The sequence below is a fragment of the Schistocerca gregaria genome, chromosome 3 (assembly GCF_023897955.1).
Source record: "Schistocerca gregaria isolate iqSchGreg1 chromosome 3, iqSchGreg1.2, whole genome shotgun sequence".
NCBI lineage: Eukaryota > Metazoa > Arthropoda > Insecta > Orthoptera > Acrididae > Schistocerca > Schistocerca gregaria.
Window position 1 is genome coordinate 180374915 of NC_064922.1, and position 15034 is coordinate 180389948.

Sequence of the window (15034 nt, forward strand, 5' to 3'; positions counted from 1 at the left end):
TAAGAATTTTACACACAATCCTTGTAAGATCTACGCCATATGGCAGGTGACAGTATTTCAGATAACGTTAAGCTCGGCAGTCTGAGAGGTGCCATTTGACAGGATTACACCATGTGTCGGCTCTGGTATTCACGCTGCCCTTCCTATCATTTAGATCATCAATACAAATGGCGCAGCCTACACATTCTCTTCATAGTAAACTACACTAAACATCGACACTTAAAACTTGGACGACATTCTTTTGACAGGGGATGACATCAATGGTCACTCAACGTGTCCCGAAGGTTCGCCAAGGTGACATTACCTCCTCTCTTCATCAGCCCAGGTAAAAATAGTTTTTGCATGATCTGCAGGATAAGCAAAGACCATTACAAAGAATTATTCTGGGAAAGGGTGCCGGAGATTTTCTACTCTGGAATTAACGTAGAGTGATTCTACTAATGTTCTTCGCTACATTTATTGGTCATGATTGTAATTTTGATTTAATATATATTTTTAGTGATTTTTCTTAGACAAATCGTAAACGTAAAAGTACCTTACATTTAAATATATAATCCGATCTGTAAGCATGTGCTTTGGTGTGGCACCTTTCCATAAGCTCAACGTAAATTTTGTGGTTACTGTAAACTAGGAAATATCTGTGTAATTGAAACGAAGATACCTTAAAGTGAAGGTATGGTCTACGTCACGGAAATTCGTTAAAGCAGGATCGTTATATACATTGTGGGAAGTAGAAGCTTTATGAGTCAAGTTCCGGAGTCCGATGCGTTGAGCTGAAGGCAAATGGTTCAAATGGCTCTGAGCACTATAGAACTTAACTGCTGAGGTCACCAGTCCCCTAAAACTTAGAACTACTTAAACGTAACCAACCTCAGGACATCACACACATCTATGCCCGAGGCAGGATTCGAACCTGGGACCGTAGCGGTCGCGCGGTTCCAGACTGGAGCGCGTAGAACCGCACGCCCACTTCGGCCGGCGAGCTGAAGGAAAGACAGATAAAATCATGTGAAGAAGTTACATCGTTACAGTTTTAAAGGATCGTCAGAGGCAACGAAGAGTTTTGGTAGCTATTCCGTCTTGATGAAATGTAGTGTCAAAATCTATGTTGATCATCAAGTATACAAAATATCCGCAAGCAGTACATACGGCTCAAGAAGAGAGGATGTTATACTTACGGAAGAAGAAGCGAAAGTAAGTTTCTGAGCAAGATTTAAAGAAAAAGAGGAGAAGCAACAGAACTAAATAGTCGTGTAATGGTGGAAAGCAGATGTGACGTGGTTTCGTAGAACCCAGTAAGAAACTGACCTTCGACTTGAATCTGTCTAGCAGAAGATAGACACACTGGATTGTCGTTGGAGTAAGTTAAGTGGACATTCATGCTCCAGTGAGATAAAACACTCAAAATATCACCATCAGTGACTGGATGGTGCAGCACGTACTCGAAATTGGGGCATGTAAGTAAATAACGGGTGAAGCGCCAAAAAATTAAAATTTGAGTTGTAGGTGAAATTCCGCTGTGATCGCCAAGGCCAATGGCACACATTCTGACACAAGCACAAGAACAGCGGGAAATAATGCTTACAGCTGCCACAAAACGACATTCGTGTCTAACACTGTCGACGTTCAATTAATGAGTCTTGTGCCAAGCCTCTGGTAATGCCTTAGCGTACACTATTGTGAATTGCTGAGCGTTGCAACAACAGGGCAACGCTGAAGTAATTATTACAGAAATAGCACAGAATATTAGAAAATGTAAAGGAAAATTCCACCAAAATGGAGGAAGAGAGAAGAAGGTAGAGCTCAAAGTGAAAGAAACAAACTACGCAGCGAAGGGAACGAATGTACTCTTCCTTCATTCTGGCACTGTTAAATGTACTACTTATTGGAGCTCTCAAATTACAACTTTTGCATTCGTGTTGGTGATAATCAAACCGGTAACATAAACATGTGGCCGTACGTGTCAGAGATGGGAATGCAACTGCTTCCTGTGTGCACCAAACTTTTATATCGAAATTTACTTTTAAAAAGAAACTAATAACATGAACTGACTGCTGCTGTGGGGAGAACAAAGATAAGACTATGCTTCTGTGGCTTTACCTAACAGGAAAGGGTTAACTTACGGAAATGATACACTTTTTGTTCTGCGATCGTGATTTTGAGAAATGAAAAGGGCTAACGGTGCGCGAAGCTACGAAATATTTAGTTCCCCTCTCACTGAACCTACGCGCACGACACCACAAATCTATGTTTACGACTTTAAGTCAGCTGCCGAAAAATATAAAAGTTCACCAGCGTGCATATTTCATTACCACAGTGGATGAGACTGGCTACTGAACGCCTACGGACTCTGTATTCATCAACTCTCAATGGAACTGAAGAGTTTAAGGACAATTACATCTTGAAGAGGAATGTGGAGCCTTCCGATCATCAGAAGGTGCAGCTGGAAACACTACACTGATAACATAGGTTTTCTGAAGGAAAGATAAGGGATTTAGCTAAAATGATTGCATTTGTTAAAGAGGAAAATAAGTGGCTTCACGAGAACATTCTGAACTGAGTGATAATTGCTATGAGGGCACTTGTATCCTTATTTAAGTTAATGCCGTTGCATACAGAATATTTTATTACCTTCAGATTTTATATCATTTTGTTCTGACCGTAGGATAACAACATGTATATGAAAAGAAACTTGTACGGTTTTTATGTTGTACGGTGATCTCCACCTTTTATATTGCTTTTGTACAACTGCTATACATAACCACAACAATATGCTAATTGTCGGACCACCTTCCAAAATTAATTTCAGCCAAAAGTATTTCCATCTTCAGTGGGTTCTTTAATTCTAAAATGTGCGTAGATAGCATATACAAAAGTATATTTAAATAACAAACAGTGAACATGTAGTAATCTTTTACAACGTTTTCTACCTATGCTATTGCAGCATATTTCATAATTAAGGATGCCACAATAGATGGCGATATTTGTTGTCAAAACTAGTTTAGGAATAAAGAAATAAATAATAAAAGTTTTTTGCATCAAGGATGAGCCAAATTTCCCTTATTTGTGTTTTATGGAAAGACGGACCGGTGGAAGAGCTGCAAGATTAACATTTTTCTAATTATCTCTAAACCAGATTTTTGGAGCTTGAACTAGTATTTAGTTACAGGCCACAGTTGCTTTCAAGGGTTCAATATAATTTTCAGTAGAAGCTGAGCACATTGTTACGGAGTACCTGAAAGACGATGTACGGAACAAGAGACATGCAAACACCAGCAACCGTGCACTCTACGCTGGCGGTGATCTGTCGCAGACACGTGGGGTGCACCTCGATGCTCTGAAGGTTGATGACAGCTGCACCAGCCGACGACCAGAACTGCATGGCCATCACTACCACTGCCATGGCGACACTCGGAACACCAACTGCAAAGTCAAAACACGTGGGCTGTATAGCTGAAACAGATTTGTTAGAAACGTTGTGAATAAGCCTGTTGAATGCTGAAAGCGACGCAATCGGTGAAAGTTACAGTATTATGTTTTCTGCATATTCTGAAGCCCCCCTACGTACTTGAATGTGTGTGAAATCTTATGGGACGTAACTGCTAAGGTCATCAGTCCCTAAGCTTATACACTACTTAAGCTAAATTATCCTAAGGACAAACACACACACCCATGCCCGAGGGAGGACTCGAACCTCCACCGGGACCAGCCGCACAATTCATGCTACGTAGTTGAATGATTGACGTGGCTGCTTTCAATGCAGAGTCTAGAGTCTGCCAATTATGCTATGAAGGCGGTTCCGAGGCGTCTCCCGTGGCCTCAAATGAAAGTCTCCTCCAATCCTCGACTTATCGTGGAACATTTCGAAATTCATCCTCAAGTATCTCGTCACCTAGGCAAAGGTCCCCAGTTCAAGTCTCGGTCCGGCACACAGTTTTAATCTGCCAGGAAGTTTCATATCAGCGCACACTCCGCTGCAGAGAGAAAATCTCATTCTGGATCTGGAAATTAATTTTATGTGTCCGTATAAAAATTTCAGGTCCCCTTCCACTCTTCTTGCAGAACCAGTCCTTCTGTTAATATCGTCACGATTGGCTCAGTTCACTATTTCTGCGTGCCACTTCCTGCCAGCCTCCCAGTCTGCCAAGAGCATCTGTCCCTTTCTTTTCTCCTCTCATTTCTCAATCTTCCTTTTAGCTTTCGTCTCCAACGTGCTGTTGGAGCGTCTTACATTGCGTATACTAGAAAACTAGAATTCCTTATCAGGGTATCCGGTAGACGGCGGAAGAATTTTGTTGACGCCACTTCGTTACTCTCTGCACGTCACCTTATGCCGTTTACCTGTAAGTGCACGTAAACAGATGACTAAGGGGAACTCAGTCTATGACTAGCTGGCATAACGAACTAGATCAGGAGATATTCCTGTGATTCCACTTTGGCCAGTAGGGCAATAATGTAAGCTACCCCTTTGCAGGATGTAGGATTCTCGCCCAAGATTTACAATTTAAACAATTGTTACCTCTTCCATTGAAACAAAACTGTAGCGTTTTTTGCTTCAGTTGGTTGTAAATCACTGTATCACTCATCATTCACAAGAGGTGGCAGGTAGCCTGAAAAACGTGCAAACCAACTGTGTAACAATGGTTAAACAAGTCTTTTTGAGATGACACTAGGGGATGTCATCGACAGTTACTGTTTTATGTATCACAAGTATCACAAGAAACAGCCAATACAAAAATTGTTCAGAAGTGGCCGAAACGACATGGTTTAGTGGAATCATACGATTTTATCCTGGATCAGAAATTTTTATGACAGTTAGTGCCTCTCACCACACACTGCCTGACAAAATATGAAGCAACAAGGGGACATGCTCAGATGTGAATACAACTTTGTACACATGCTCACCATTGGTCTGTATGCAAATGGTTAGTGTTGCAATTTTCTGTGACTGGTAGAATAGCCATTGTTCTACATTAGTATTGTTTACGTTTAGTGTTGTTATCAGGTGTGCTGTGCTATATGAGGAGACTCAAGTACGTGAGATGTTGAGTGACCACTGTGAATAACATCGAGAAGCTGCATATTTGTATGAGACTGGGTTATCACATGAGAGACCTCACTGTGGGTCTCCATTTGACTAGCTCGTCGAATTGTGTTGTATCAAGATTTGTGGGACATCCTCGTTTCAAGTTCAAGCCGACCGACCCAATCTGCCCTGTGAAAAGGAGGGTGACCATATTCCGCACCAAGTACGTCGTAGCCCCTTCGCATCTGCGATTGCTATCCAACAAGTGATAGACTTCATGCAACGTTCTGTGTGATTCTGCACCATTCGACAGAGGATAGCAGTAGGTGGTCTAGGGAATTATGATCCCTGTAGACGACGGGTTTGAAGCGGCCTGGGAGGAGGTTCCATTCTTTGCATGTTTCGGAAAGGCACAACGGTGTTGCTACTGGCATCATAGTCTGGGGAACCTTTCGGTATAACCTCAGGTCACGACTGGCAAGGATTGAGGGAGCACTGGCATATGCCCTGTAAACCCAAATATTACCTCTCATCTGACAATATAATGATGCTTTTTTTCAACAGGAGAAAGCTCCTACACATGTGGCACATGTCTATATGATCTCTGCGAACGATGCTAAGGTGCTCCTGTGACTAACTAGATCGTCAGATCTGTCCTAGATATAACATGCGTGGGAGCAGCTGGATCATAAATTCGATTCCGGTGGCAATATCCGGGATATCAAGGACAGGGTAACAACACTGGTGGGACAGCTAGCCACAGGAGAGGATACAACGGATTTATAAAACCCTTCCCAAAAAATCGCTGCATGCACCCTTGAGAGAAGAGATACAACATTATACCGATAAGTGGGTTCATATGGCCAACTTCTTTGTAAATTTGACTGGGTTCTGTAATTGCTGAAACAACATCACATACCCTCTCAACCCATGAATTTTAATTGTGTTCCCTCTCCCAGATCTGAGTGCTTCACTTTGTTTGGTGGGCAGTGGAGATCGACTGTTGCCAAATGGTCTGACTCGATTGACACTAATTTTGGTCTCAGTACAGATGTTTGAAATCTCCAATCCACAGTAGGTGGAGGAGGGCGCTAGCGGGCAAGTGTGAGAGGTGTGTGAGCGCTCTCACGGGCTGTGCTCTTTACCTGTGAGCAGTACGACACAGAGTGCACCCAGGAGGCCGACCAGCGCCAGACACGCGACGCTGGACCACCGGCGCCCGAATTGGGTCCCGCAGTAGTGTTGCAGCAGCACAGACGCCGCCTGCGCCACGGCCTGAGCAGACACCGCCACCAGCGGGTTCACGCTGATGATGCCCACACTCAGTACCAGTGCTACCACCGTCACCCAGCACAGGGACCTGTCAACATATGGGATGCTTCTGTATCCTCACAGAATGGATGTACTTTAGAACAGACACTAACTCGGCTTCTACACCAAAGTCAGCAATTAGCAGCAGCAGCATTTAAACCAGACTGAGTCAGATAATCATTATCAAACATCTGGGCCAACCTGTGACGCAGCTGTATTTACCGCTGTAGGCTCACGAATCCCCCCCCCCCCCCCCACACACACCTGGGCTCCTGGAAACTTGGACATCTCCACACTTTGCCACCATCTTTGGAGCACTACACGATGGACCAGCCACCCATCTCCCTCCCATCCCCCTGAGGTGTCAATGGAGGACCTCTTTAGTTCGGGTCACTGCAACACATTTCAGTCAGATGTTACACACAGCTACCTCCGATGGGCTGTCCATACTTCAGTCATTGAGAAAGAACCTCCTGTCAACACAGCACCAGTGGCAGCAGGGTGCATGTTCAGCAGTCAGAGGCTGACGCACTGGAGACACTGTGATGTGGTAATCACGTCGCCTGCCATTGTAGTTCGCAGTTTCCTAGACCCCTGATTGTAAACTAACAGCAATAAATAAGTTGTAACCACAGCTGGACCTTCTTCTACTGTGCATCGCATCATTCTACAGCAGAGAGTCCCTGTCCACAAACAGCCATCTTCGAAATAAAATTGTAACCGATGGTGCATAAGCCAGCCACCCTTCGGACCGTAACGACTGGTGTCAAAAGCAGTGCTGAGGATGAGGATGGATGACAACAGGAAGGCAGCACCTGGATCCATGTTGATGCAATCTGACACAGAAATGCAGGTAAATTCCGAATTTATAGCTGTTTTGGGCCTGTGTGGTCGTTTCCCTACGTTTCTCTTTCCTTTTTATTTGATTTTCGGGTAATTGGTATACTAGTATTTACTATTAAACATTCAATGTAGCTCAAGACATTTCAGCTCAGAGTGCAATTCAGCAGTTGAGAGATGAAGTAGCTCAGGTGCAGATGGTATTGGGACAGTTAACGGAGGGAAGGAGGAAACCATCCTTTCTGAGACACCTAGATTTGACGCTGACAGCGCTTCATTGGGCATCTCACATTCTCTTAATTAGAAGACAATGTCTTTGTGACATCTTGGATAATCGGGAATCCAGCCAGATGTTCGCGTCGTTCTCGCACGATATTTCAACAGCGTGCCTCGCTGTGTTCTTCAGGTGCTACCTGAGACTGGTCCTTGGATCGATCGAGTCAAGTATTTATTCCTGGAAGGAGCTGGGCGTTCCCTAATCGGTCCGCGCCGAGTCGAGTGTTCCGTCTGTGGTCCGCGCCCGCCAGACTCGGCGCCTAATCACCTGGATGCTCATGTAACTCAGCACTTTGCTGCTGTGAGGATTCAGCCGTCACCGCGTCCAGTGAGGGGTCAACAGAGGACTTCTTCCCTCTGAACGCTGGAAAGTGACTCCACTACAGGTACCACTATCAGATCACCCAAGCTTTGACCGGTGAATACGAGCAGTAGTGTCAGCGGAGTGTATGGTCAATAACCAGAGCCTAACTAAACAGGGTATGCCCCAATCGCGTATCTACTTTGCCCATCATCAATTACTTGCAGTTTCTTGGACGACTGGAAACAAACAACGTTAAAAAATGTATATATATTTGCAGACTTAAGTGATGAATGAAAATTTGAACTAAGGCCCAGATTCGAACCCAGTTCTCCTCCTCACTAAGAATATGCGCTAACCGCTATGCGACCATGGCTCAATGGCTTTGCACAACTGCTCGTGTTACTCTAGACGCCTCCCTCCTCAGGCCAAATTCCCACCGATGCCACAGCCAACTTGGTATTCCTTCTACACTTGAACAGCATTACAGAGGCACTGCAACTATATTGCAGTAGTTCCTCAGCATTGGGCTACCTTGCTGGGTAAGCTGTTTGGCAAGCATGAAAATAAGCAACAGGAATTTTCGCCTTGTGGAGGTGGGCATTACCTTAATAGAATCTAAGCCCAGAATGGATTGCTCTCAAGGGCCAAAAAACAGGGAGTAGACTTTCGTCAACGTTCCACTGTGCTGTAATGTTACCGGGGTTGAAAGGAATGGGGTCCTGGTACGAAATCAAACGGCACCCCAGACCATCACTCCTGATTGTCTGACTATATGGGCGACAATCAGGTTGGTATCCCAGCAGTGTCCAAGATGTCTCCAGTCACAGTTTCGGCCCAGAATCTTATTGACTGAACTAGAACTGTCTTCAGTGATCAACTTCCCTTCGAACTGAGCCGAGATGACCTGCGAAGATGTGTATGTAGGCACTCCAGAGAGTAGATGGATACCACCAACCTGATTGTCGCCCATCATATGGCCCAACAACAGGAGTGATGGTCTGGACAGCCATTTATTTTCATAGGAGGAGCCCTTTGGTTGTTGTCCATGGCACCCTTATAGCACAGTGTTATGTGAACGATATTGTACCTCCCGTTTTGTAGTCCTTCATGGCAAGCCATCCTGAGCTTCCATTTCAGCCAGACAATGCTCACCCACACAAGGCGAGAGTTTTTACTGTTTCCCTTCGTGGTTGAAAAATGCCAGCAAGGTCACCTGATCTTCCTTACAGTCGAGAACCTTTAGAGCAATTTGGGCATGGCCCTGTAAATTAGTTCGGGATTATGATAATCTAATGCACCAGTTGGACAGAATTTAGCACAGGAGCACATCCAGCTAACTATCGATACCAAACCTGTTCATGAATGACTGCACAACAGGTTCCTGAACTGGCCCCCATCTTACCAACACACGGCCATCACTGTTACTAAGGCAGAACAAGCTTTTATCAGAAAGCATAACAGATCTTCACCCTGTCCTTCAAGGAGCTCTCGCGTGATACCACTGAAGTAGCAAATATCACTCCGTCTTCAGGCCACAAGTGGCCCATCGGGACAACCCGACCGCCGTGTCATCCTTTGTTGAGGATGCGGATAGGAGGGGCATGTTATCAGCACACCGCTCTGCCAGTCGTTATGAAGGCTTTCTTTAACCGGAGCCGCTACTATTCGGTCGAGTAGCTCCTCAATTTGCATCACGAGGCAGAGTGCACCCCGAAAAACGGCAACAGCGCATGGCGGATGGATGGTCACCCAACCAAGATCCGGCCACGCCCGACAGCGCTTAACTTTGGTGATCTCACGCGAACCGGTGTATCCACCACGGCAAGGCCGAAGTAGCAAATGGCGGTAGTTTAGGGACAGTGGAATGCACGCTACAGGGCATCTGGCACGGAACTGTCCTTGAAGTAACCGATTTGTAAAGTTCTTTGTGTCACTGTGGTGCCAACTACTGCTCATACTGTTGCTGCAGATGAAGTACAATTCGCCAGCGCCATACGCTGAACGTGATGGTTTCTATCTCGGTAGTGTTAAGTGGCCATTCCAAATCAGATCATCGTGTGGCCGTACAATCGCGTGATCACCGCTGCCAGCAATAATGTACAGTGGCTGAATTCCTACCAGGAACATCCAGCTTCTCATAGCCATATTACACGACTTGCTTCAAATTCAGTAAGGTGTTGACAACGCTGTCTTTGTCGTCTTAAAGGCATTCTTGACTAACAACAACTCACTACGTCCAATGTCAAAGACAATTAGCGCTCACGACCGTTACATCGTGTAATTAAAACAAACCTGATTTGCATTCTCATAGTTGGCACTATTAAGGACACTCTGAAGCGACTGGCGCGAAGTTTGAATAGACATCATCTTTCAGATGTAGAAATGCGCCTACTGCCTTTCGTTTATGTCGCACAACACTTTCTTGGTGTTGTGATAATTTTTTTCCTTCAGTTGATATTTGGAAGTGCGTTAAGTGTTTGCTTAGTGTTTATCACATTTCATTGTGATTTCTGTGTTTAAGGTTTTCTCTTTACCTGCAACGAATGTGATGACGCAATCGATATATCGCACTCGACAAAGCCCGCCGCGCGGGATTAGCCGAGCGGTCAAGGCGCAGGAGTCATGGACTGTGCGGCTGGTCCCGGCGGAGGTTCGAGTCCTCCCTCGGGCATGGGTGGATGTGTTTGTCCTTAAGATAATTTACGATAAGCAGTCAGTAAGCTGACGGACTGACAACCTTAGCAGTTAGGTCTCATAGGATTTCACACACATTTGAACATTTTTGAACAAAGCCTGAAAATTATGTTCACACGTTCACCTCTTTCGTCGAGCGGTCTTATCTGTACAGACTACTGCACACAGAATGACGTGTTGCATAGTCAAACAACTCGCTTTACTTCCGGCAAGCGGTTGGCCGAACGTTTATATGACTGTCATTTCCAGATTTTACCTCTACGTTGGGTAAGGCAACTTGATCTTTTGAATCGCTGTATGGACACAACTAGGTAACGATTCATTATGAGGCTGTTGGAAGTGTGAGCTGATTAACGCATTCGTTAAGACCCTATAGCTTTTAGCCTAGTTTATTGATGTGTTTCACTGCAGGCGACCCCATGATATTGTAACCCACGAAAGAGGTCGTGACAGAAGAATTGTGTTTCAGTTCATTTGTGGAAGTTTTCGTTAATCGTTAATATTGCGATACATTGCGGTATCAGAATGTATTACATATTTTATTCTAACATTGGCAGCTCACAGAGGTAATTCACATTTGTGGCAAAGAAGACAGCTAATGTGGCTTTATGAAAGTAACCATAACATTACGAAGAACTATATGTTAAACACTCACGCTTCACACGATCTAAAGAAAAAGAATGGATGAGAGATATGCGCGAAAGACTCGTGGCAATGATGTTCAATCGCTGTCACATTCAACACTGGGAAATAATAAGGAGTGACCAGTAAAGCAATCGAATTGAGCAAGTACGCTTGTCGAGATTTACAATTTTACCTCGGCAAGTGCCGCGGTCTTATGACTATAGCTGTGACTGACCTCGTATGGGGATTATCGATTTGTTAGTTAACTGCTGTAGAAAAGTTAGCAATTTGGTAGTGTTGCGTCGACCGAACAAGACACAGCCAGGGCAAAAGCACCACAGGTGCGAAGAGGGAGCAGATGCCAGCGCCATAGACATTCGCCACTTGCACAAATTCCACCAGCACCACGGGTGGCGCTTAGGATGAAGACATCGACTTCGCCTCGGCCAATTGCCGGCCGAGTACAATCCGCCAATGACCAGATGACAACGGACAGAAGCCTATTCGGAAGACAGGAGAGCAGCTCTCGCCGACTTTGTTACAGATCATCTTCTAGGGTTGGCTTACACACGGAACGTCGTATAGTGAATTAACTCTTGAGAAACGAACAGACAGTTACTGTAAATTGCAATAGCTGTGTACTGTGAAGTTTACCCACGATTATTTTTACTTAGTCATTGGGGGCATTTTTTGTCTTATGTTATATGCAGTGTTCCAGACTTAATCATTCAACAAGTCACAAAGATATGTAAACCTTTTAACTCATTTGTGTGACTTTGTTACTAATTTGTTGGAGTGTTTTAGAACCTTCGTTCTCCTACCCTCTTACGTGACCCTGAGGCATAGCTGTATTACAGTGGCAGGGAGAAATTGTCTTGGCGGTGTACTGCACCCCAAGCCGTTTCACGAATCCACAAACTCACCCTCCAGAGCAATAGCGACGAGCCTTTACAAAACTGGCGACGAGGGTTTACAAAAGATACCTCCAATCGGACACAACGGCTTATTTGCATCATGAGAAACGAAACAGTGTGGAAGAATCTCTGGCTTCAACCACGTAAGTTACCTGTGTCTGAGTGGAGAACCAAAGTGTCTAAACTGGTGTCCTACACTGACATACCAAACAACTGTGCCCAACAAAACAAGCGCTTAGAACACATCAGAATTTCTATATTTTAATTAACACCTGTTTAGAATAACTAATGACCATCAACGATAAGCCAGATATTAATGTTGATGCTCTTGTGCTCGAACTTTATCGAGAAGACGTACTTATTTATCTTAACTGAAATTCTAGATCTTGTGAGTTTTAAATGTGCACGTCACCCAGGGCTGTGCTGATACAAAATGGCGCACAATAGATAGGGCAGGGTTATGGCAAACAATCGGCAACTAAACGTAATTGTTGATAAAAAGATAAACTTTATGGAAAACAGAAACTGAGCTTAAAGAAATGTCCACTACCATGTATGTGACTGCTGAACTTCATTTACTCGAGAGCAAAGAGACAATGAAAACAGTAGAAATAAATCAGCAAACATAAAACGTTCACGGTAGAGCTGAAAATCTTCGCCAAACTTCTAGCAATGCAATTAAGCCGAAAGACGGAATGTTAAAACACGAATAATGTATAACTTTTACAAGAGCTTCCCGATCCGAATTCACGACTGAAATTGCGACAACACGCGTTAATGAAAGCCTTCACCGTTGCTAGGTAATAAAAATTACTTAGGCTTTTATACTCTGCCTGTTGGTTCTTTTTCTACCAACCGCTCTAAACATAGAAAGTCTTTCACTGGGTGTATGACTTTATTGCTGCTTTTACTGTTTTCTTCTTTGTATTTAGTTCAGAATGATTTTAGATTTATTATGGTTTCAAACCTACTGTCAAATTCAATTTCCTTCATTCTTTGTTACTCCTACAGATGCCCCCTTCAGATGTCGTTTCATAGAACTCGAAGTTCTAAATTTTCTTTAAGAAACCATACTCGAGATTTTCCTGTACTCTCGCTCGCTACGTGCAACCTGTGAGGCCTACAGAAAGAATTGAACAAGTCCTATTTGTAGGAAATTTAATGTAGATATATTTTGCACTAGGATACGTTTTCGTTCGAGGCCGTAGTTTTCGAGTTGTTCAAGTGAAACGCACGAATGAGGCCTTGAAACGCACCTCCATTCCCACATTCCGTCCCCAACGTTCAGGATTTCTAGTACGTTGTGCATGGCACTACCTCTAACCGCTGTACAAAAATATGCGACTGCAGGAATTATTTCCCACATTTTACCTTCTTTGATCTTCACTGCTTGGCCTTATCACGTCACCGCCTTAGTCGAGTACGTTGTAAAACTGGCGTTTGTGTAAATTTTACCTAACAATTTTGTGAATTTTCACTGCATAAACTAAACAATTACATCGTTGGCAGGGTTAAGTTTACGTCTGCTCTCCCCGCTCTCCAGGGTTTCATGCCCTAAATCTACATCTAATACACTCCTGGAAATGGAAAAAAGAACACATTGACACCGGTGTGTCAGACCCACCATACTTGCTCCGGACACTGCGAGAGGGCTGTACAAGCAATGATCACACGCACGGCACAGCGGACACACTAGGAACCGCGGTGTTGGCCGTCGAACGGCGCTAGCTGCGCAGCATTTGTGCACCGCCGAAGTCAGTGTCAGCCAGTTTGCCGTGGCATACGGAGCTCCATCGCAGTCTTTAACACTGGTAGCATGCCGCGACAGCGTGGACGTGAACCGTATGTGCAGTTGACGGACTTTGAGCGAGGGCATATAGTGGGCATGCGGGAGGCCGGGTGGACGTACCACCGAATTGCTCAACACGTGGGGCGTGAGGTCTCCACAGTACATCGATGTTGTCGCCAGTGGTCGGCGGAAGGTGCACGTGCCCGTCGATCTGGGACCGGACCGCAGCGACGCACGGATGCACGCCAAGACCGTAGGATCCTACGCAGTGCCGTAGGGGACCGCACCGCCACTTCCCAGCAAATTAGGGACACTGTTGCTCCTGGGGTATCGGCGAGGACCATTCGCAACCGTCTCCATGAAGCTGGGCTACGGTCCCGCACACCGTTAGGCCGTCTTCCGCTCACGCCCCAACATCGTGCAGCCCGCCTCCAGTGGTGTCGCGACAGGCGTGAATGGAGGGACGAATGGAGACGTGTCGTCTTCAACGATGAGAGTCGATTCTGCCTTGGTGCCAATGATGGTCGTATGCGTGTTTGGCGCCGTGCAGGTGAGCTCCACAATCAGGACTGCATACGACCGAGGCACACAGGGCCAACACCCGGCATCATGGTGTGGGGAGCTATCTCCTACACTGGCCGTACACCTCTGGTGATCGTGAGGGGACACTGAATAGTGCACGGTACATCCAAACCGTCATCGAGCCCATCGTTCTACCATTCCTAGACCGGCAAGGGAACTTGCTGTTCCAACAGGACAATGGACGTCCGCATGTATCCCGTGCCACCCAACGTGCTCTAGAAGGTGTAAGTCAACTACCATGGCCAGCAAGATCTCCGGACCTGTCCCCCGTTGAGCATGTTTGGAACTGGATGAAGCGTCGTCTCAGGCGGACTGCACGTCCAGCACGAACGCTGGTCCAACTGAGGCGCCAGGTGGAAATGGCATGGCTAGCCGTTCCACAGGACTACATCCAGCATCTCTACGATCGTCTCCATGGGAGAATAGCAGCCTGCATTGCTGCGAAAGGTGGATATACACTGTACTAGTGCCGACATTGTGCATGCTCTGTTGCCTGTGTCTATGTGCCTGTGGTTCTGTCAGTGTGATCATGTGATGTATCTGACCCCAGGAATGTGTCAATAAAGTTTCCCCTTCCTGGGACAATGAATTCACGGTGTTCTTATTTCACTTTCCAGGAGTGTATATCTACATTTATACTCCGCAAGCCACCAAACGGTGTGTGACGGAGGGCT

General features: G+C 45.3%; 2 protein-coding genes across 2 annotated transcripts in view; both read right to left on the bottom strand.

Moving 5' to 3' along the window:
* The window catches only part of LOC126355299 (solute carrier family 22 member 7-like), a 570778-nt gene that overhangs the window by 474267 nt on the left and 81477 nt on the right, over nt 1-15034 (bottom strand). The gene's annotated exons all lie outside the window — the stretch shown is intronic.
* Nucleotides 1-15034, bottom strand: part of LOC126355845 (carcinine transporter-like) — a 361113-nt gene that overhangs the window by 220112 nt on the left and 125967 nt on the right. The window contains exons 7-8 of the mRNA XM_050006305.1: nt 6172-6386; nt 3236-3423 (exon numbers count right to left, since the gene is read on the bottom strand). Of these exons, the coding sequence (XP_049862262.1) occupies nt 3236-3423; nt 6172-6386 (403 nt within the window). The remainder of the gene's footprint in view (nt 1-3235; nt 3424-6171; nt 6387-15034) is intronic.